The following is a 25,284-nucleotide window of genomic DNA, read 5'->3' as shown; positions in this document are numbered from 1 at the left end:
TATTTCTTCAGTATAATATTGAATAATTAATAAGAGGTTACTATATTATTATTACATATACGAAATGCACACTATACATATGTTTTCATTGTACTAAGTTTTATTATTGAGAAGCCATTTTCAAACAAATTCAAAATAAATATAAAATACAAAAATTTATTAATGCATTCTAGCACAGTTTATTTAACGTGTAAGGAGATCCACAAAATAGATTATAGATAACTTATAAAAGTTGGCATGTGTTTGCAAACATTCCTTTTTAGTTGGTTCTTTGACAAATTTATTATAAATTACTATGAACTATTTACAATCTAATAGTATTATCCGATTGAGCGTTACCGGCTGAGCGTTACATTAGGTCTTTTTCGCAGGTTGATGATGAAATCAGATTTCTGTCTTTGTGTGTCTTTGTCTAATAGCTTTAACGCAAGTTAACTTAGAGGGTAACATTTGGTGTAGAACACTACATCTACTACCTTTAATAATATTCAAATTGAAGGTGGTAAACGTAAGTTGCTCTTTTAGGAGTTGGTCCACGGGTCAGAATGTTGGACGTCACTTGAGGTTGGACGTGAAGCCAACCTCGCTGATCCGAAGTCTGACGCGCTATTGACCTTGATATTAAATGTATGGATATATTTCATGTATACTTACCGTACCTTACCAATAGTACTTGCCCCTGTCTTCATAAAGTTAAATGTTTTACTGCAAACCACCTTAAATTACAAGTCTTATATAAATAGAATATTTTATATGTTTAAACATACTTTAGATTCTTTCCAATATTACCATATCTATTCCTATATTACTTAAATCCTAGCTTGAGTCGACTTCCAGTTGCTACATCGAATCAATTAAATTATTATATAGAATTATTTAAATTTCAACATTATTACAGTAATTCCAAGGATGTCACCATTGTTATGAGATTATATAGAATGTTCATAAAATACTCTCTATTCTATTTCTGAACATTTGTACTTATCATGAAACTCCATTTGAGATGCGTTGAACATTAATATTTAAAAAGATGTGGATAATAATTTGCCTTAAAAATATGTGCATACCTCCTAATACAACACAGAGAAAAGGTTTTTTTTTTAGTGGGGTCAATTAGTGATCGAGTACTATGATAGTGTTAATATTCCTTTATACTGCTCATATTTTTAAAGCTTACGTTAAGTTCTTCTCACAATACTTATAAATTGAAAATTAAATAATACCTAGACTATGACTTTTCTATGATAACGTAACACAAAGCATTGAAAAATGTATGTAGACCTTTTATTAATGTAAAGTATGTCATACAGTTCTTCATTTAATATGCAAATAATACGATTGGCAAAGATATTAATTTTAAAATAATCATAATATTACATGTACAAATTAGGTAACATTTTTATAATACGACTTTAAATGTACTTTATATACTAGTACGCCACGATTCGAACACGATCTCAAAACTTATGAGCACCTTTCTACTACATCAAAGACTCCTCACCTGTATTATTACTCTTTGTTTAAATTAAATCAGGCTCTCACTATTCATACACATATAGTTATATATCAACATTACATTACCAATAACTCCTTAAACCGTGATTGATCGACATGTCATTAGAGCAATGGAATATATAGTGCTGGCTCATAATCATCTAAAACTAACAATCTTGTACTAAACCATTATAAAAAAACTTTGCCTAATAAAGTATTTTAATAAGAAAATTTCATGCATAAGTATCAAAATATTTTTAAAGGTAAAAATTTTCTACTACATTAGTAGAATAAATAACAAACTGTTGTACGCTATGTGCTCATTCCAAGTCGTTTATTTATGATAGCCTTCAAACTGCTACTGTACTTGTGTTATACTTGGGATAAAATATAAAAGTAATCTAGAAACACTCTAATTGTTGTTTTATGAGACGAATAATCGTATTGTGCTTTCAATATCTCAATAACACAATTATTTTCTTTATCTAACACGAATCAAACAAATTTAAGGCTTAATGTGAAACGTATTTATTATTTGTGTAAAAGTATCAAAGTTATCTATAATTATATTCGTCTACGCCTAGAATTATAAGCCTATATTACAATTCTTGTCGATTGCCCTGGTATTATTATAGCTGTTTGTTAAATTTGCTGTTTCACTGTCCTTAAGGTTTGAGATTAAAAAGGTAGACATTTTTAAGACTACATGCAGTGTTCCAGACTTCTTTGGCGTTTAATGCGAAATCTTAGGTCTATAGCTCATGTCGTTCTTAAATATCATGTAGCCAGACAGACAAACAATCAGACAAGAAAAAGGTTTTCCATCATCCAGGCAGAGAAAATAGTTAGCTGGCCCCTGAATCATAGGATTCAATCATTTGCAAAATTAGATGCAGGGATATGAATAATCATTGAACTTAATCTCAAAAACACACACACACACACACATGCAGAGAGACAGAGTACAGACTGACTAATTTTTATATGTGTGTTTTCTATATAGCTGACATTTATCCATGGTAATTAACTATTCTAAGTCAAATTTGATAATACAAAAAATTGACCACTTTGACTTATGGTGAGGAGCATAAGCGAACATTTATTGAACACGTTAGAACACTTCAAAGAAACACATGCTGTGAAAAGGATTTGATATATCATGATATATTTTTGAAATAACCTTTGATATTAAGTAATCGTATTGTTATGTTATTAAATCCACTTATAGGGTTATCTATATATATATTAATGTAATTAAAGTAACTAAAACCCTTTTAAAAAACTTTTAAGAAAGTTACAACTGTGTCATTTAAATTTAACATATGTTTAAATGGTCCACATGTGTATATCTAATTGTTTATTATTTATTTATTTATTTAGAGGTTAATGTACACTGATGATGGTTAAATACCGAAACACGTGTATGGAATAAAACGTTTTTTAAAAGGGTTTTAGTTACTTTCATTAAATTAATAATCGTATTGTGTATATTTTAATCTTTGCAAACAAGTGAATTCCAGATTATATTCATAAACCTACTAAATTGCAAAATCATACAATTGGCTCATGCATCATTGTTGAGACAAAAATTGGATTTATTGGATTTATAGGTAAACGTAGTGGGAATGAGAAAAAAATATTTAAACAAGTAAATTAAAATAGCATAGCACAATGAGGCGTTTAAACTTGTTTGAATCTACTTCCAATTTATATTTTGTTAAGTTGAGTGGTGGATAGATCCAGTCCCATTCTTAGTATATGGTTGGTATAGTCACTGTATAATGTAACAATCTCTAGAGGTTTACATTGTGAATGTTTATAGTGTACCAGGTAATGCCTGTCTTTTCGGGCATTATGTTGTTTCCGGGTAATAAGCATAAGACACACAATAGTACAATAAATTAACTAGTTGTAGTACTTTATTTTAAAACTCGCATTTACTCGGTGCTTTTCACCCAAATTCGTATACTTGCATGTAAATGAGCACTTATAGTTTAATTGAATTGCACTTCCGACGCGATAATTTATGTTCATTTAGTTTTTTGGTCACGATTAATAAAATATGTCAAAATGTGTATATTTATGGCCTTTGTAATTGACTCAGTTTTTTAATTTTTGTGTACTGAGTAGATTTTTCCTTGTTTGCTCCGATCAAGAAAATATTTACATATACATACATACATACACGTGTCTGAGAAGTCAACCACGGTAATAAAGCGTCTACTTTCTACCATTATAGTTTACTTTAAGTCTAAAATATTTATGATGCCCCAATTAAATTTTGTTTGTTATCCTCATTAAGAAGATGTATAAACAAGGATTTTTGAGAGACCTACTTCTATCAAAAGAAAACTGATAGAGGTTTTATATCAGTCTTGAAATTTATAGTAAAAGTTTTATAGTAATTGTGTCTTTGGTATAGTCATTACAGTATGATCATACATACTTAATATTTGCTAAATCGTACAGTTAAAAGTTTTCTTGTAAAAAATATGTTTTTGTCTCAACGTTTTCAGTGCTCTACAGCGGTTACAGAAAAGCATTAAATGAGAACTATTGTCGTTATCAAATCGTTTTATGTTTTCATTACTAAAAATTTAAAACATTTGAAAATCGATATATATTCAGTAAAAATACAATGTTTACGCAAAACAGTTAAAAAAATTTAAAAGGCTCTATCAATATTAATTTATTGCAACTTGAGAGACCAAGATGTGATTATTTTGCATACTTTGGTGCAAGGGACTTTGGAGGTAGGAATGAACCAATAGTTAACTAAGGTTCCTAAAATGTTCACGTAACATTTTTTTAAAAAGTCTAGTAGTTTGTGATTGAGTATCCCAAACAAACGGAGATACCATTATTTTTATATAACAGTATAAACAAATATATGAAACAATATAAACCAAATCCTAATATCTTTCTCGTAAAGTGATGTTTACATGTTGTAATGTTTATCTTTTAAATAGAATAAAGTTTACCGTTGAATCCGAGTCCGGAACCAATAACGTATTAATGTATTCCTTTCGGATGAACAGACTTTAAGCTACCTTATCTTTTATTTATTCTACCAGAATCACGTGATTGTTACAAAGCGGATTAGGTTTGCTAGAAATCTAAGCTTATTAAAGTAAAGCTGCTTGTTTTACACGACTGTATCAATTTAACCGAATACTGACTAATAATTTAATCGCACGTTCATAATACATGCAGACGTACCAATCACAATGCTTAAAATGATAATCCGATCTTGTATACTGTTTGTCTATAGCGTTTTGTCTATAGTTAATTTGGTCATGTTTTAAAATATTCCTAAAAATTTAGTACCTTGTCTTTTATATCTACATCACAGCACAAAACGAGAGCTGCGTATTTTGTGTTTGCTTAAAATTTACAATTAAACTTATTTTTTTGCTACATCTTTAAATTTTCTTATCTACATATTATTTTACTCTGTGCTTAACATCGGTTGCAGAAAACGTTGATACGAGAGGTTTATTCTTAGTGTTGTTACTGTCAAGTTTATTTTATGTTTTAAAGGCCATAAATATAAGTAAATTGTAAATAAGAACTAATTTTATTAAAAATATGATTGTGCTGCTGTAAAAATATGTACGCATAAAAGTTGATTGCATTTAACAGACCTTTTAGTTAATATTTTGCAAATTTAGAGATCAGTAAGTCAAAGCCCGAAAGGATTTCAGAAATAAGAGTCAATTTCTTTCAGAACAAATCGGTCCAGTTGTTTTCATATGAGACACCATTAGATTTTTATATCATAATATATCAATAATAAACATATATCAAATCCTAATGTCTTATATAACGTAATACAAACACATGTGATGTTTATCTTATTACCGTAGGACAAGAGTCCGGAAACAAAAACGTCTTAATGTATTTCTTTCGGATGAATAGAATTTAAGCTACCTTATTTTTTATTAATTTACTCTACTAGAATCATGTGACTGTTACAAAGCGGATTAGGTTGTTACAAATCCGTGTTCGATTTAAGCTGCGTGTTTTACACAACCTTATCTGTAATGTTTAGTCGAATACCCACTGATACTAACACTACAGTTTATTAAATATATGAATACTCAACAAAGAAAATCATAATTCCGATAAAATATGAATATTAAAATATAAATACATTGAAATCATTCATGAGGAATAATATTAATTTATTAAGCGTAAATGTACTCTTCTTTATAACGAATTTAATTAATAAAAACTTTCACTTTTCTCAAAACTTGGTGCACTAATATATTGATGTTTCCAAGTATATTTGAGGAAAAATATTGAAATGGTTTTATTTATAAACATTACAACTAAAAACAAGAATAAATTACATTCATCACTCAAGCATTTTCATTTACTGTTTTACTAATTCTAGTCGATACTAAAACTCTATTGTGATTATGGTAGTTATAATACTACTGTTGTTGTTGGAGGAGTCAGAACTTAAATAAATATATTGTAATAAAGCAAGAAATGGGCCTGAATAGGAAAACAATTAGTAACGTAGTAAGTAGGCCGGCCTGAATATCGTCTGGCCAATTTTATTATAAACAGGTCTACAATCATTATTGAATGTGTAACCTAAGATCTGAGAAAGGCGAGAAACCCAACGTTTCTTGATCTTGGCATTCAAGCATGATTACTATATGGTTTTGGGCCAACCCTACTTCAGGAGAAATATTTTATACTCCTTAAGATGATGCTTCTTTTTCAAATTTATCTCCTACAGTAGCGTGGTGCCGCTGTCCAATATTTCATAGTTATTTTGAAACGCTGCCCTCGGTCCAGTTCCGTATGTATTCTACTCCACACTAACGTCCCATTTTCGTTTCACATTTTTCACGTTCTATTTCACAAGTAAAGACCTATTTTAAATTTTATAGTACTTCTTATACTTTACCCCTGTTATCCTCTGAATAGTTCTTTTTGTCCACTCCATATCTTCAGTTCAATTCCATAGTTCCTCTTTTATAGGAGGATATCTATTAAATCAATTCAACAGTTCCCGTTTAAAAAGTCCCAACCACACAGACCATATTCATAATTTCTACTTTAAATCTGCATGATAGCACAGTGCAGTATGCTCATACATGCATAGTTATGTGGAAACAAAATGTATATCACCTCCGCGTTTTATATATTCGTATTTTAGTAATAAACGTATATAGAAGAAAGATCAGAAGATGAAATTTTCTGTACAATACAAGATACAAAGTTATTTAAGTTATGCTATGATAATCATTATATATATATATATATATATATATATATATATATATATATATATACCGTGTTTCCCGGGCAGGCTATTTTGGATATGAATAATATCCGATTAAAGCGTAAATATCTACACCTAACTATATTTTGTTGTTTTATGATGAGCTAAAATGAATCAGCGGCAACCGTCTGTCATCAGTTCGTCTCCAGATGGTTATTGTAACCATCTACATGGTTACTATAACGAACCATGTAGATCCATGCTTACAATGATTATTGTAAGCAGTTTAGTTTGTGTTGACTAAAGATATATTAGTTATGGTTCTGTTTTTACTTTTTTTCATTTCTATTTTCTTAGAAGAGATAAAAAAGCTAAGGTAAAGAAATACACTCAAGATGTCTCTGTTTTTTAGTAGAAAATTTTAGTGCGAAGTAGCTGGTAGCTGCTACTATATTACGAAAACATAACTAAGTGTTTTGAGTATTTGAAACTACCCTCTTCTTCTTGGTTTTTTTAAACATAAAATTGCCCGGTCACAAGCAGTAAAACAATTACTCACAATAAAGCGTAAAATAATATAATAAATAATAATACAACAATGGGATGTACATCGTCTTAGCGTAATGTAAGATAAATATAAATTAAAGTCTCAACCTAAAAATAAGAACTTTCTAATATATTTACTAATACCAGTTTTATTTCTTTATCTCTCCTAAACAACCCTTTTATAAATATATACATCTTGAGTTATGCTAACCTTGAATTTATTTGCCGAATTCATTGTAGACCATCCTCCATTGGATGTGGAGTCAATAACTACCTTAAAAACTATTTATTAAGTCCAGTATATTCAGTTTAACTTTTAAAATTTGCGGCCAGACAAAAATATTAAACCGTCTAGAACAGGACCTACATTGTAAATGTTTCAAAATCTAAACCAGCGTATTGTTTTAAAATAATTATATGAACTTTTTGAGGTCGGATTTATGAAATTGTACTCTATTGATAACCACATTTAATTTGATGTACTGATCGACCTATGCTCTCATTTAAAATTTCGTTCTACGTCTTTGCGGGTCATCCCTCTGACATGAAATAAACATTTCGGTACTTCAAACAGTAGATTTATAGTTGCAGTAATGGTGTACCAAGTTTTATTGCCTTATCGTAATCGTTTTGGGAATTATAAAGACCGTGCGGGACTATTTTAACGCCCTGAATATTAAAAAAAAGTTATAAGTAAAGTTTTGCATAATATTCATAGACTTAAAACGAGTAAACATAAAATATGTTCTGAAATAAAAGTTTAAATACGCCTCGCATTGAATTATGTTTGAAATGGTTTAAGCCATCTTTTCCACGTTTTTGAAAACATATACCTAATAGATCTTTCAATTAGATTTAAAAGCTTACATTTAGATTAACCTATTATATTTGGCCTGTTTATACAAACTTAAAATACACTATCTCAGTATAATTGTTGGGCTAATAAAATTGAATTGAATATAAGCCTTTCACTTTCTACTTTTCTGGGCACTACTTACCATCCAAAAGACCAATGTAATCATTCATATGAGCTTTTATTATAAAATATTGTTTGAGTGATAAAATACTTTGAAACACTAATTGAGAATACAAACTCTTTGTTCATTGTTTACATGTAATAATTATAAGATTAAGTTTAAAATGTATATTTCAACAATCAATATTTGAATTATAATTTAAGATTTTAACACAAATTAATCAATCGAAACTGATTTGCAAGGACGTGCAGAGCATAATATTCGAAACGCTTATTTTTAATTTTGACTCCTAAACTATCTAACTTTCAGGGCTTTAATAAATAATAATCATGTCATGCCTTAAACATTTTTAATGATGGGAAATGTTTTATCTGTTTTTTTTTTTTTTATAAAAAGAGGGCAAGTCTTCACGTGCTACTTTGTGGGTGATACTCTACCGATGTTACATACAAAAATGTTTTTATTGTTGATTTTTCGATAATATAAACACAAGTAATATTTCATTCGCATGATAGAACAGTAACGTTGCAACTGGCGAACAAATATAAAAGTGCCAAGCAAAGTTTATACGTAGGAAGGAGTAAGACATAACGTTTTACTACCGGCAATAAACTGTGATGTGAGATGACCACAGGTTGTGTCTGGCAGGAAGTCATCCCCTACAAGATACATGAATTGCGCCATCCACCAATTCAACATGACTTTAACATTCTACTTGTTGTTTGTAAATAATAAAAAAGGTGTATCTGGCTGAGAGAAAGTAACTGCAAAGCTAAATTTATTTTTTTTTTTTTTCTTACCTAAAGTATTACTATGGGCTATAACCTGTGATGTGAGATGACCTACATTCCGGCAAGAAGTAATCTCCTACGGGATACTAAGTATCGGTACACAAATACAACACCACATCAGCACATCAGAATTATGACTGAAAACGTTTACGTTGTCATTGTACGTTATAATGTCATTTGTGTCATAAAGTTAAAATGAAATTTTAATTGGATTTGCGATTAAAGACAAAAATGAAAACAAATGAACATATGATCTCTATTGCAACGAATTATTTTTAAATGTATCTATGAATTATACTGCAAGACTAGTTGAAGGAGTAACAATGTATTATTCAAACTTGTCTTTATCATGGTGACGTCCTGGTTAAATGGATCTATTCTACTTTTATCGCATTGAAATGCCTCGAAAGGAGCCATAGACAACATCATTTTTGTGTTTGAATTCAAACACAGATTCAATATTTGTCTTGTTCCTATAACCTTAAACAATTTAATCCCTGGATTGTACACTAAATACACACGAAATACATTAGAGAAAAATTAGTTAATATTTAATTATTTTCTTACCTATTTTGAAAAATTAAAACAATATTTTAACAAATTTATTTTTGTATTCCACGGTTTTGGTATGGTTTCGAGAGTAAAGTTTCACCTGTTAAATCACTTTTCAATTCAAAAGACTTTCAAATTCAAAGAGACTTTAGAGATTTGCATAATAACAATCCCTGTCTTCATATACATTAAATATCTGATACAATTATTAACAGTAACATTTATAATTTTATAATAGTTATAGAAACGTAAACAAAAACATAGAAACAGTACTAGTAAACAATATTTCTAAGACAATATGTTCAACACTGTTTCAATTAATTTTACTTACATTTAAATACATTATTGAGCTATATTTAAGGCATATATTGCATGCTCAACAATAAGTTGTTCTTAATGCAAAAAACCCTTTCCTCGTTGCAGTTATGGCTACTCATAGGGCTAAAAAAATGTAAAAATGTTGGCCAAATCCTATGAAATAACATGCACCATCATTGAATTCAATGTTGTCTATATATACGAGTAATTGAGTCTTCATACAACATTTCAAGTTTATATGTTAGTTTTAAAATATTGTGCGGACAGAGAAATGGACAGAAATGATTTTTTCCAGAGCTCGAGCAAAAGACTGCTAACGCTCCATTGATCTGTAAACGTGATATTTTCTGTTAAAATTGGTTTTACAGAATTGCTTGCATTGGTTTTAATATAAAGTAATACGTTCACCTAATCCAGACCTACGATCCACTGGTTTGTAAGCTTAAAGTATTTCGTAAATGTGAATATTCTAAAAAGACCATAGCATACTCAGCTCCAGAAATTTGTTCAAACCATTTAAAAAAGCTACTTATTACGCCCTGTCATCCAATTAAGAAACTGCAATGTGTACTAAACCACACTAAACAAAGTAAAATGTTTTATATGGCTTGGCTTCAAGATAAAAATACGTATTCCCCAGTTTTAGTATATGGTATAATTTAATAATATTGTATCTTGTATATTCATAGTAACCACTATATACGTAAAATATAAGTAAAAGATAGTTTCTTATAACAGATCGTATCGCAGAATATTGTGCTTTTTAACTTGCAAAGATTTTTAATGACATATCTGAACAACTGTCCCTTTATTTGGACGTAATATAACACTTAAGTGACTCTCCAATCTTAAGTAAAGAAATGTGTACAAATATTGGTAAAAGTTAAAAATACTAGTAATACCGAGTTTACATATTTCATTTATAGACTTCCTCTGTTGGAAAATTACAGAATATTGGAGTGTAGTAACAAATAAGATTTTATCATTGAACAGGAAGTATTAAATCCCTGCAAAATAACGGCGAGTAAAAGTCCAGAGGAAAATTATTCATTTTGAAATATAAATAATACATTTTTATATTTAATAAAATGAAAACATCAAAAGAAGATACTAATACTTTCATAGGAAAGAGACGTATAGATACGCTAGTAAAAATTTCTGTTGTACTAAAACGCATCGGCAATTGCCAGGTGTGACACAGCCTGTATATTGATTGGCCTCTGATTTCCCTTGGGACCTCAACCATACTCGCCTCGTGTGTAACGTTACAGTGTTACTTTGTAAATTCCGAGTACCACTGATAGAACGATGGCCATAAAGAATACTAGTTTAGGTCATTAGGACGTTGTTTAGAAGTTTCTCACTTTGGCCTGTTGAAAGTAAAAAGAATCCGTAACTGAAATATTTCTTTTAAGCTATATGAAAATAAAAATGGCTCAATTATAAGAAATATAAATTAATAAATAGGTTTTTAGGTAAATAAACATGAAGATATTGTACTCAGTAGGATAAAACCTTTACCAGTGAAAAAACTGAATATGGGATGGCACTGTATTCTTAATAAAAGTGTATTGCCTATTATAATGTTATTATGTACGAAAAAAATAATAAATATGTTTTTAATCAATATTACAAAAAAATATTATGTTTCGTTTATTAATTGTTATCAAGTCATATTAATCGAATATTTATTGTAACCAGTAACTGAATTATTACTACCTTCATATACAGTGTTATCTATTAATTAAATTAATAATATGTTATGTATATAATTTAAAAATATTCTAAACTAACATAATTTGTTATACAGTTTATATTGTCTATGATTAATATTTAAGTCGATTAATTTATTCAACTTAAAAATTCACCAATTCTCTTTACGGTATTTGGAATATGTAGTCTTTTACTGTCAAACTCTGACTCCAGGAAGTACGAATATATTTAATAACAATTAACTATATTTGAAAATTGTGTATGTGTGTGAAAGTTGTGTTTTAAATATGTGTTTACTAATGATATAAATAAAATTGCTGTAATATTTCTTCACGAGCCTTATAGTTTTACTTTGCAAGTATAATATTTAGATAAAGTTTTTCCAGTTAAAGGAGACAAAAAATAAAACATAATTTTTTTTGTAATTTTGTTTAGTTGTAATACATTAGTTTAGTGTATATTTCATTTCCCAAAAAATCTGTTCAGTGAGATAAATGCCATATTATGTATCATCATGATTTAATGAATCTCATATCTGTATTTGAAATAGTTATCACACATACCTTTTGATAATTTTGTTAGTAAGCTTTATTGATACAACCTCTCACAGTACTATTGTGTGCATAATACTACATAAACTAATAAATTTAGTTTAGTTTTGTAAAAATTTAAGTATTTCACTGTAGTAATTGTATAAAACTGCTCCACCCTCCGACTTCAGGACCCCAAAAGTTAATGTTTAAATTTAAATTCCAGTTATTCTAAAGTAAATTAGATTTGAATGTTTTTAGAGAGCATTACTTATTTTCAAAAGTGTTTATTATACAGTATAAAAATTATCTGCCTATGGCGTACCTGTTATTAAATAGAAAATCGCGTGCAAAACCGATTTATCTGTATTCAGGTAATTAGTAGGTGACTTGTTTCTTTTGTAATCTTAATGTTAGATATGAATGAGTATTAAATTACCAATGACGTTTTGAATATTGAATTTATATTATTATAACTGTAATAATTGTATGATAAGATTTTATTAATTATTTATATCTTTAGTTGCTTATGACCTATGTATTACGACGATTTTTAATAAAATGCTAATATTTACAGACATAATTGTCTTAGTCTCGCTTATAAATTCCTCAGAATAGTAGTTTAAAATTATTTTCTGTAATATACATTACGTAGTCATGTAGTCTCTATCACTATAATGATATAGCTAGGAGTTATTAAAAGATATTATATAATATAAAATATATATATATATATACATATATATATACAGTATAGTATAAAATAATATCATAATGTGGCATTAGTACATTAAGAACTAACATGGTTTCTCTCATTGAGCACACAAGATGAAACTGTTGGCTTTGTGAACAAACACTAACTTTAACCGTACAGCATACAAAATAACACTGAACTTTCCAACGAAACTCATCCATTTATCCCGGCACTCTTGTTGGGTACATCAGTCATTGTCCCACGACTGACAGCGTCATGCAGTACATCGTGATCCGTCACTGGCAAAACAGTCTCTGTTTCAAAAATACCGCTTTTATAGCACATTACTCAGTATATTCATAAAAGCTATATGTGTGGACTGTGGGAATTTATATTATTTTTATTATTGTCTGATAATGATCTAGACAAATAAAATACACAAAATATATGTTGAAATGCCTTTTAAGATCTTAAATTGCATTTTAGATAGAAACTGTTCACATTAAAAACATTAAATTTGACCCTACACTGGGAATTTGGCAGCCAAACTTATAACTTTTAAAAATTGATATTTAAACTAGCTAAAAAAAGTAAGAACGCTCCCCAATTTAAACATTTTCTTACGGTTGAAAAATAAAATTTTTATACATTATAAACCTTATAAAAGAATGAGAGTTTGATGTATTAGTTTTCATCAAGTTTGAATGTGATCAAGTATTAAAGTAGTCCCATATCCACAGAATCTGTTTAAAATGTAATATATCTGTTAAATGTGGATCTGAAAACAGATTATAATGTATAAACAACAGTATACGTTAAGTGTTTGGTATTATTGATCCCTAAACTTAAATATATATAATCAGTACCAAACTGTGTATTACCACAATTAATGTATATTACACAATGTATTGTAAGATTATTTAAAACAAATCATTAACTTCACTTCTTATACTCACACTTTCAGCAATGTTGGCGAGTGGCTACCATCTCCCGTGTATACGGAATGTTATATTAGCGACAACTCAAAGACCTCCATTATCTTTGTTATACATTTTATATTTTACTACAATTCGTACCCTAATATTAGCCACAACTTGAGGACCAATTCACTGTTATGGACTCGCCAAATAAGTAATTAAATATTAGTTATTTTTATATTTTACGTTTTCAGCAGGGTTATGTCACAATGTCTTTAAATATTGGAATAGTTATGTCGAATAAGATTACATTTTACGTATATTATGTAATAGTTTGGCTTAGAAGACAATAATATTGTTATCAGAAGTTATTGAACTAAAAATAATCTGTTGTATATAAATATAGGTTTAAATGTAACAACTATTACGATTAAGACTAGAACTTCCTGGGAAATCATATGCGAGTGAATAGGTTACGAATAACCCAACCACTTAATTTAGCGATTCAGTCTAAGAATACAACTAGATTGTATATAGACCATACAAATTAGCTATATAAGCTTTAATGACGTGAAATACGTATTTACAGTTATTAGTTGTTTTGAAATTGTTAAGAAGCTTCTTTAATAACTATAAAAGATTTTTTACAAGCATCCCTCCTTCTCGAACGCATTCCGCCATTACATAACGTTAATACAATTATTTTAAATGAATAAAAAAAAAAAAATATTAAATCAAAAATGCTAGTACTGAGCAGTAAAAGAAGAATAACGAATGTTAGGTTGGGTCGTTATTGTTGAGACATGTGTTTGTTACAGCGTTGAAGCTTTACAACAGCAGAAGTTTGGGTAGCAGATGTTCCAGATCCGAGATATTAGAAACAGTGGTTTAAGTTGAACCATTTGTAACTTTAAACATAGAACTTTTAATTTATCAACAATCCAACATAAGATCTTAATGATGTACTAGATTAATTAAATGGAGTATGAACAAAAAGTATTCAGTTGTCATGGTACTTTAATTATAAAATACATTGATTCCCGTAAATAATTATAACTCGTAAGTTTAAAAAAATGTGTAAGTTAATTTTATAGCCACATAATGTATAACCTTTATTAATATTCAGGGGGAATTGCGCATTGTGGCTAAATTTTGACATAGAATCTAGTTAACACGATTATATCCAACATATCGCTATTTAAATATTCAAAATAATGCGACACATAAATTAATCTTGCGTGAGAAAACTGTAAATAATCATATTTTCTCCTTAAGAAGAGACGATAGCGGCAAAAACCATTATCCTCATTTAAAACGTAAGGGATGCATTATACAAGTGACTTCTAATTTGGAATTCCCTCTAGCAGAGCTGTAAGAACAATAGAAGAACATACTGTCTATCCTTCAAAGAGAATCTTTCAGCCTAAACGTTACGTCTATTCTTTTTGATAATATAAAAAAATAAAACACATTTACTTGAGAAGTATTATGTTTAATTTAGTAATTAGTATAAACGAGTAAGTAAAATTCTAATTTGTTATAACATTTATTCTTTTTGAATTTTTGTATATATAGTTTATGTTGATTGAATATAATAATTTCAACTATATGAGGTAATTAAAAAAGAAATTGATCTGATTTGATAGTTGTAGATAATGTAACAATGCAATAATGTAAATTCAAAAAAGATGATTGTGCATAATCCTAAATGAAATGAATAAATTGGGTTTGAATTTAAAGTAAAGTATATGGTATGAATTTAAACGTGAAATAATTTGTATAACTATTAAGATAGTAATTTCATTAATACTTGTGTTTTCAAGAGATTAAAGCTTTTATGTCATACGAGCGGTCTGACTCTTTGACATATTCTCTCTCTTCTCTCGCTCTCACTCTCTCTCTCTCTCTCTCTCTCTCTCTCTCTCTCTCTCTCTCTCTCTCTCTCTCTCTCTCTCTCTCTCTCTCTCTCTCTCTCTACACCTCTACCTCTCTCTGTCTCTCAAGGTTGGAGCCATGGTCAATTTCCAGGAATGCCTGGGTTAATATCATACATATGCTATGAAGAACTTCGTTTCCTCCTACGAATGTACTGAGAACTGATGACAGAACAAACATTTTTATATAACCTAGTCATCTAGCCTACCGGTCAACATATTATTATTCACCTGTCTCAAAAAAGCCAAAGCCAAAGAAAATACTCATGGTTATTATCAGCATATAAGTTTGGTTTTGGATTGGTAGATTATTCTGCTCTAAACTATTACTGGTTAAAAATATTGCTCCACAATAAAAGATCAGGCTAGAACCAAGCCAAGATATGAGAGTCAAAGAGCTTATCTTTGGCAAGTAATTTTCCACCTGTCCGGACAAAGTTTATATTTGATTTTGTTTCCAGTTCCCACAAGCTCCACACTGCTCGACGACTTATGTACAAGTCTTCTGTTAGATTCTACAAATACTTTAACTGATACAGGACTCTTAGGACGGATATAAATTTGTAGTATAAATCACATAATATGATATAAAATCATTGATCTCTTTAAAACTACAATTTAAATAAAATAAATACCTTATACCACTATAATTTATATCAAATGTGTTAAACAATCTATGAATAGCGTGCGTAAAATAAGAACTGAATGTATTCGTTCCTTTTATAAATAATAAACTTATTAAGTGTATATATTATCAACTTTTCAAATTAACATTTTTATTACACAGTCTGTTGCTAACAAAAGAGATTTCTTATTTTACTTTACAAAACTTACAGAATATATACTTTTAAATATAATTCCAATATTTTATATGTGTGTTCCTGTGTGTGTGTGTGTTTTACTTAATCTCGCAAATACTATTGGAGTATTACTGAAACCTTATATGGTCATGAATAATGTCAATGGTTAATATATAGAGCTATTCCTATTTTGAAAGTCCCTCCCAGTTCCGTCCAACTGGTCTTGATAACTCCCTTAACAGTCTATTGTGTATTATATTCATGACGGCTTACTCAGCAGATAGTACATATGGTCAACTGTCAAAGTCTTAAAATCACATACATTTAAGCCATGATAATTTATATACATTCAAACAGGTAATAGTGTTTTTTTGCTCTGATTTATCTGCAAAAGTCAGTTAAAGTTTGCATATGTCACGTTACGTGAAGAAGCATTTCTTTGACTTAGTATTTATTAATATTATTAATCAACTATATAAAAATGATATGAAAATAATTGATCAAATCCAAAGCGTGTTAACTGAAAAGCTAAGGACTTCAAATTTAGTCTTTCATTTGATTTAGTATTTTTTCACTCGCCTAAAATATTTAAAGTCGTTGGAGCTGTGCAATAAAATACCCTGTAATATTGGATAAAACTGCGATAAAAGTAAACATAAAAAACTATTTCCCTATCTGAGTTCAGGCTCCTACATTTAAATCAAAAAATAAATGGATCAAAATATACAAATATTTCTGTGACCATCACTTATCCCAGGATTGTATGGATTATTATTTAATAGATTTGGCTCATGGTGTTCCTGTGTTTCAAAATGAAATTGCGTGCAAAGCTGCTAGTATAATATACGTTGTCGTGTTAAACAATATACAGTTAAGAAAACATAACAAAAGGCAAAAAAAACAATAACCTTTTAAAATCAGTTATACTAATGACTAAGAAGTATTTAATACGTTCAAAGTAAAGCTTTCAATATTGTTCTAACACACAAACACAGAGGGAGACAGAGGAATAGAGAGAAAGAGAGAGAGAGAGACCATTAGATTTTGTATAACAGGATAATAGGTTAACATAGATTAATAGCCCAGATTTTAAAATGAGAGCACCACATAGTGGTGTAAATATCGTACACATAACTGTGTCATATAGCCTCACTCTGCAGTTAAGGGTTGTCATATAGTATTTTATCAGTAACATAATGCAGATTGCACGGGGAAATTTACTATCTAACCTTTACTACAGATTGTGCCAGTGACGAACTATAAACATATAATCCACTGAAAAATTATTTAAACACTGTTATAAAACCCACCATATCGAACAAAAATTCGAATACATAAGCTATTATAAACTTGTTGGCTTCATGTACATTTTAAAATGACATTTTTATTGTGGGAGAAGAACTAAAAAGAATGGCTAAATAATGGGTACTAAAATGTCTAGACGAGCAATTATTTCCCAGACAAATTTAAGACAAGTAGACATTTATTATGCAAACCTATTATAAACGGTTGTTTTGAAATCATGAACTTTTATGAAGCTCTCAAACAAATATTGAAATATTTTATATAATTGTAAAGCAATTTAGAGCAAAATAATAGATGCTTAAAAATTTTTCAATGTTTTATATTTCCAAGCAAAATATAAGCAATGTTTCAAAAGCAAATGGATTGGATGTAAGGGATAATATAACTTCGAAATTTCCGTAACTAAGTCTTGACATTAATACAATAAATTTTAATCGTTTATTTGTATCGGTTTTTGTTTATAAATATTTTAACTGTTACATTAAAATTATCACATCATCATTTTTGTGGAAATAAAATGACTAAACTCGTAATGCATGTTCACTTTGACATTTAAATTGCAGCCACATGTGAAACCTCCTTTACTTCTGACTGAACAAAAAGTGATTTATTTTATACAAAACTGTAAAGACTAATGTTTTGTTAATTTGCATGCCTATTTTTATACTTTTCCCAGTACTTTGTATAGTTTGAAGCCAGTAGAGCAGTAGAAAGACTCAGGAGTAACGGATAAGAAGAATATCACACGACTTATTATTAATTTATTAACCTTTAACACTCTTTCTATAATTAAACTTTTCTTGGTATTATTTCTTATATTCACATTACCGCAGAGAAAGCTTTTTCCCCGTAATGTTTTCTTTGGCTTCACATTTAGTCAATAGCTTTGTTTGGGTCATCGTGCAGGGTTGTATAAAGCTCTATTCAATAACATCATAATATTTTCCATAATTATATCCTTCAAAACTGGGTACCTTTTAATACCCTTAATTCAATAGATTACATTAAATCTTTGTAATAAATTTTAAAGGGAGTCCAATCTTCTGCCTTGTTCTAACCATTCTTATGGAAAATATATGCATTATTCTGGTGACTTCATTGACCAAGATAAAATATACATCTTTGGGTAAATTTGTATATGAGCTTGACAAAGGTATAATTACATTGAACCGTTTAAAGTTATCTTTAATGTAAACGTTCTAATCCAGAATAGCTATACGTTTCATGTTGTTGATACATACGTAACATAATAATAAAGAGAAGTTAATTGAAAATAATGTTTCTGCGTTCTAAAACGGCTAACAGTCCACTTACCAGCTAGCATTTGTATGTTTCCTGATGAGTGCTATCTTGGTAATAGTTGACGTTATAGGCGTATAATTTCTCAGTGGCATAGTACTCATTAGATAGGTGATAGGCGTTGGAAGGTATTCTAATTTGTATTCCATGCATTTTTTATTGGAAAGTAGCTTCACTATTTTAGGCCATGTAGAGGTCTCTAAAGGTAAAGGTACAGTCTTATAGCTTTCTTAAAAAAGAGCACTTTTTATATAATATGAATGAGTCCTATGGTAATTTAGAAAGGGAAGAATTAAAAATAACAAGCATCATAGTTTTTTTTATAGTTACCCGTAGTATTAATTATATTTTGTAATAATTCCATATTTTATTCCAAATTTAAACAAAATATTACCTATTGTCTTTTAAAATTTCCTGCAAGATAACAAAAAATACATCTTAAATACGTATAATCAATTTATTCCCTGTGGGAAACATATGGCCGTATTGCGGGCCAACTGGCTCGTGGGTGTTCTCTTTTGTATCCTTGAAAAGTATAAATATATGTAAACATGATGAATTACGGTACAAAGTATTGCTCTCTAAGTTCTGACGCACTATATTATTTGTTTGTTGTCCAGCCTGGGAATAATATAAGCTTTTATGAGCCTGAACAGAGTCTTACCCGCCAGCACTGAAAAACATATTCATTACTTCTATCAATGGAAAATGATAGTCATCCATATTCTAAGAGTGTATTTTTTACCGATTTAACCTTTGGACAATATTTCACCTTAATGGACAAGTAGTATTGTATAAATGAGAGTAAAAAACTATATTGCCTTTCATTTTATGTTATATTAATTGAACAGTTAAGGAATTATTTAGATTCCTCTATGAGTCTAAAATCCACATCTAGGTTTTCATGGCTGGAATTTAAATCATTTATATATTTTGAGTTCAAAGATTAGGGCTATTAAGTTTGATGGTAAAAAATATATTTTTACGTTCAAGGATTTTGTGAAAATAGTTTTAGGTATTTTAAAAAACTGCTTTTGACTTTATATTTGTATATGGAAGTTCATTTACAGGGTTATAGTTTTCTGAAATAAAATATAGTCAAACGACTTATTTAAATATAATTAAATAATACAACCCAACAATTAAACGGACATATACTTCATCTATGTAGTAGCGGCGGACTGTCTAACGTCTGCCGTACCCAGATACGATGCCAAAATCTGTAAACGAACAAGAATAATATTACAAGACAATTTAAAATTTCTTGTTTAATTCTTAGTATTCTTACCAATAAGTTGTTTTTGGATTATTTGTAGGATTTTTTGTATGTTATTTATGTAACCAATCTAGATATTATTTGTTTGTTTAGAAGTGTTTCATTTTGCTCTGTCAATTTAATTCTTATATAATTTTAAGATGTTGTGCATGTTATTTATTTCAAGGTGAAAGTTTTTTTCCTCTATTGTTAAGAATAACATCGTTCATTTTGTTTTTTGAGCTAGTATAATTATTAATTTATTGTAATTTGCACTGCACTTAGGTTAGAGGATAGTATAATTTTTGTTTAATTTTTGTTTTATTTAATATAGCTAATTTAGGTAACTGATGACCTGTAGCTATTTATAAGTCAAAATAAATAAATAAATAAATAAAATGTTTTAAAAGTTTTTAAAGAATGCAATTACATATCAAAGAATTCTTTAAAGTTACGTGGTGAAAAATGACTCATGACTCGTGTAACAAACCATGGTTACAGTAGTATTCTGCCCTAAATTGTGACTAGAATATGAGCATTTTAGTAGCAAATATTTCTTTCATTTTATCACGTACAAATAATTATTATAAGTTATATATGCCTACGCAATTTATGATTTGTAGTGTATGAGAAAATATGTTCGTAAGTTTTATTAAACCTATATTATATTTAGATAACATTTAGTTTAACAAAAAACTAATTGATTGTGCTAAACACTTGATATGTAATATATTATATTTTCTAATTTATTTGAGAAATGCTGATTTTGTATAGTAATGAAGACTATCTGGAAATCACATTATAATATAATAAATCTGGCACATTCTTATAACTAAAAATAAATTATGATGTTTACAACGTTGGCCGTAGTTTCATATCTGTTGTGTTGATAGCTAGGATAGATAGATAGACTGTTTTACATACTATGTTGTAAAGGAGGTAGGAAACCACTGTACGATGCGCCATCGTCATGGTCAAAGCTGTGGGAGTCGTGGCCATGTTCTGAAAACAAGCCATATTATCACTAGCTTACCACTAAAAGTAAGTGAGTAAAAGCGTTGCATTTGTGACGAGAAAACTTTCCAAATTTTAAATTTGTATAAGGTATTGCATTAACTTACCCGAATGTAAAGGTCTGTCATGATTGAAGAAGTCGTCCTCATCATGTTCTGGTCTATGGGCGTGGTGTCCATGATCTGGTTACAAAACGCATTTTTACTGGATTATAACACAGATATACTCGTTGTTTTGATAACAATTGTTAGTACCAAAGCGTGGATTTTTTTATATAGTGTTTCAAATATTGGTCTGTTTATATAAAGAACAGTTAAATTTCTTTAAGTGTGTAAAATGGGTCACTTCTTAGGTAAAAACCTTGGTAAAAATTGAAGCTCTATACAATTTTACAAACAGAATAAGTCATTTTTCAATATCACAAACTTAAGTGATATATTTACTTTGTTTCATGGCTAGGTTCCATTTAAAGTCTGAGCATTTTAAACTTAACCTGAAATGTTGCATTCGTAAGTGGTGCATCACTGTGGATTGGGAGAGAGAGAGAGAGAGAGAGAGAGAGAGAGAGAGAGAGAGAGAGTGAGAGAGAGAGAGAGAGAGAGAGAGAGAGAGAGAGAGAGAGAGAGAGAGAGAGAGGGAGAGAGGGAGGGAGAGAGAGAGAGATTATAAATTATATCATCTTATAACTTTATTCAATACTAAATTCATTTCTTTTTTTGTATGGTCTCAATTCTAAATTCCTAAACCTATAGGAAAAATGTTTCATACACAAGAAAGAATAATTTACACAGTATTGATGTACTATGCACTTATAATCCATATCTTTCTAAAACTTTCATTTTGTATTTTATTAACAAAGCATATGTTTGATTAGTTATTGAAAAACAGATGTGACCGAAACTGTCAAATACAACATAATTGTATCGTTAAAACTAAGGCCTCTGTGTTGTGGTGGTAGCGCACTCACCCAGCAAATGAGAGATTCGGGTTTGAATTATTATTTATTTCACAAAAAGAAACCAACGTTATTAGCGTGCTTTTCTATTATATATATATATATATATATATATATATATATATATATATATATATAATTTCAAAAACATTGAATCGCATATATATATATATATATATATATATATATATAGATCTGGAAATAATTCAAAACCAATTCCACATTGAGGTGAAGTATATTTATTGTGTGTTGTTTATTATTTTTCACTAGCCATCAATTTGTGCTACATATGAATTATTTATTAGCGTGTTCTTTACTGTAAATATATCGGTCGATAACATTTTTATTTGAATTTACCTTCATGTAAGGTATAATATCGCCCTATTGAATTTAACGGGTGAGCTTCACCCTCAGGCAGGCAGGCCATGGATACGAAAACAGCAAGAATCAGAACAGCCCACATACTTGCTCTAAGATGGTTTAATTTCTGAAAATATACAAAAAAAAAAAAAAACAATAAATTCTATGATTAAGTTCACGAGGTTAGTTTATGCTTTATAATCTATAAGCATGATGTTGATGGTGTACTTTTAGTTACTTGTATAGCAACATCTTTGCTCCGACCCTATAAACGTTTATTATGTTTTTATTAACTAAAACTCTATACCATACAATAATTGATGTACTTACGAGTATTATATGAAATATCTAATACATTTAAATCGTTCAAAACATTTTAAGAGAATATTAATTTTTAAATGGATGGCTACGTAATTTTTAAAATCTATTTTTTAACATTTTAAAAACATTTGTAGCTCCCTGCATTATTACCAGTGCATTTAAGATGGAGATAAATTAATGAGATATAAAAAGATAATACTTTTTTCGCCACTAATAAAGTAGAAACCTATGTTATAATTCTTCTCTATATCCCATAAATTTAAGCAACAGGTTGGTTAGGATAAGCTTTTACAATACCCCAATGATTTTATTAATCGCAGTAAATATAACTATAGATTTTAAAACTTATATCATCGTACTAGAAGATCTATAAATTGTGTATACATATTTAGAAGTGAATATAAATTTAATTTCTGGAAATTATTATTTGACAGTAGAGTAGTTATTAAACAAACTAAAACAATAAAATAAAATGGGTTAAATATTACCTAAGTCAGAGAGACGTGGTGTTTGACAGAGAAAAAGAATGACGAGAAGGTTTATGAACCACCAAAACAATGGTCCTATTGTCTGTATTATTATCGTATATTGGATTCGCCTGATTACTATACAAAATTGGGAATAACAAGATCTTTACAATTATAATTTTAGTTTCAATAGACTTTATTCACTTTAAATTCAGCCATTGAAACAACGTATTCTTACCTATACCTTTGTTTTCGTATAATTGAAAGAATTATAACCATATCATTATAAATGTGTTTCTTTCAGGAAAGTACATTAAAACACATTGTTCGTGTATAGTTATAAAATCTTCTATATATGATTTTATAAATATTAAAATAAATTTCTTTCAAGCACTGAACGAAGGCTCTATGAACGAATTTCCTCCAAAAATTTCTTTGGGAACATTTGGTCCAAGGCTATTAAATGGCATTTTTAGTCTTGCGTATAGTAAATATTATTACGTTTATCTTAATTGTATGATGTACATTTTCTAGACATTAGGTCATTAAGTAATAAAAAAATTACATAGTACGTATTAATTTCAGCCTTACTCAACAATATGAACACCCAGTTTTATATCTAAGTTAAGTTAATCTATAATTTCCCCATTTATAACACGAGTGAGGGTTGTTTAAACACTTCTGAAAATATAATAATAATTACAGCAGTAATTTGTATTTGTATTGGATAACTAATATCCTGCATTTATAGATTCACAATCGGTACAAAAACTGAATATTAAGCATAGTTATATCGACTCTGGGTGGCCTCCACTTAGAATAACCTATTAAAGTTTTCCTATGGTACCTTATCATAGCAATTTGTTACATTCAGTGTCAGCTTCCCTTCTTTGTAAATAATACATACGTTGACGATTCAGATGTACTGGTTTAAAACATTGAAATTATTAGAGAAAATCGCAGTTTTTTAAAATATATTTTGGTATCCTTCATAATAGTTGTAATCCCTTACGAAAATCTTGTATTCTGTAGCACTTTTCGATTAAGTCATTAAAGTACTTTGGATCTTGGGAATCTAATATCTGCCAAATATATAGTTTTGAAGATATTGACTATAATTAAATCCTCTTTACAAAGACGTAATTTATTTGCAACTTTAACTTTATTGGTGCCAGGTTCAAATTGTATTGAATTACGTAAAATAATTGTAACAATGCATGGAATGGTCGCAAACTATTTTAAATCACTATGAGAAAATTGAATTGAATTAAAATCTTGAGACAGATCTTGTCTAGGATTTTTACATTTGAGGTACTTATCTGAAGTTGTAGCGTGCAATCAACCAATGCAGGATAGTTTACAGGAATATCAATCAACACGAATGCCAATAGAAACACGTCCTGAAGTCAGTGTACGATAAATGTCTGTCACATTACAAATCAATACCAACCTAATATGCACAAAATATAATCTATTCCACGCTCCTTAGAGAGTTTACGTAAAAATCACAACAAACTATGCAACAAAAGGGCAGCCTCAATGTGATGTTCTGAAACAAGATAAAAGTAAGGTAAATTTCTGAATGTACGGTTTAATAATGTAAAAAACTATCCAAGTCTTAAATGATTTATTAACTCTTTCTTTCATAAGTTTTATTTTATAAAATAATTCTACCATTTCTCACTATTACTTTTTTCCCTTAACATAATTGATCGTACAAGCTTTTTCTTCTAAACTGGAATAATTTAGTCTATTTCTCTTACTTAGCATTAAGATTCCAAACATATGTTTAAAACATATTTA

General features: G+C 29.0%; 1 protein-coding gene across 1 annotated transcript; it reads right to left on the bottom strand.

Annotated features, from left to right (window-relative positions):
* Nucleotides 1-20,210: 20,210 nt before the first annotated feature.
* Nucleotides 20,211-23,634, bottom strand: LOC124356261 (protein catecholamines up-like). Its single transcript, XM_046807447.1, has 5 exons — nucleotides 23,503-23,634; nucleotides 22,691-22,820; nucleotides 21,486-21,560; nucleotides 21,289-21,366; nucleotides 20,211-20,329 (listed from the first exon to the last, which is right to left on the bottom strand). Exons 2-5 carry the CDS (start codon nucleotides 22,794-22,796, stop codon nucleotides 20,295-20,297), a joined length of 294 nt encoding a protein of 97 aa, XP_046663403.1. The 5' UTR covers nucleotides 22,797-22,820; nucleotides 23,503-23,634; the 3' UTR covers nucleotides 20,211-20,294.
* Nucleotides 23,635-25,284: the final 1,650 nt, after the last annotated feature.

The sequence above is a fragment of the Homalodisca vitripennis genome, chromosome 2 (assembly GCF_021130785.1).
Source record: "Homalodisca vitripennis isolate AUS2020 chromosome 2, UT_GWSS_2.1, whole genome shotgun sequence".
Lineage (NCBI taxonomy): Eukaryota > Metazoa > Arthropoda > Insecta > Hemiptera > Cicadellidae > Homalodisca > Homalodisca vitripennis.
This window is presented reverse-complemented; position numbering and strand designations above follow the sequence as displayed.

Coding starts and splice junctions, on each gene's coding strand:
- LOC124356261 (XM_046807447.1), bottom strand. CDS start 22,796: ATGTGGGCTGTTCTGATTCTTGCTGTTTTCGTATCCATGGCCTGCCTG. Junction 21,561..22,690: donor ATATTATACCTTACATGAAG/GTAAATTCAAAT, acceptor TTTTGTAACCAG/ATCATGGACACCACGCCCAT. Junction 20,330..21,288: donor CCTACCTCCTTTACAACATA/GTATGTAAAACA, acceptor GTTCGTTTACAG/ATTTTGGCATCGTATCTGGG.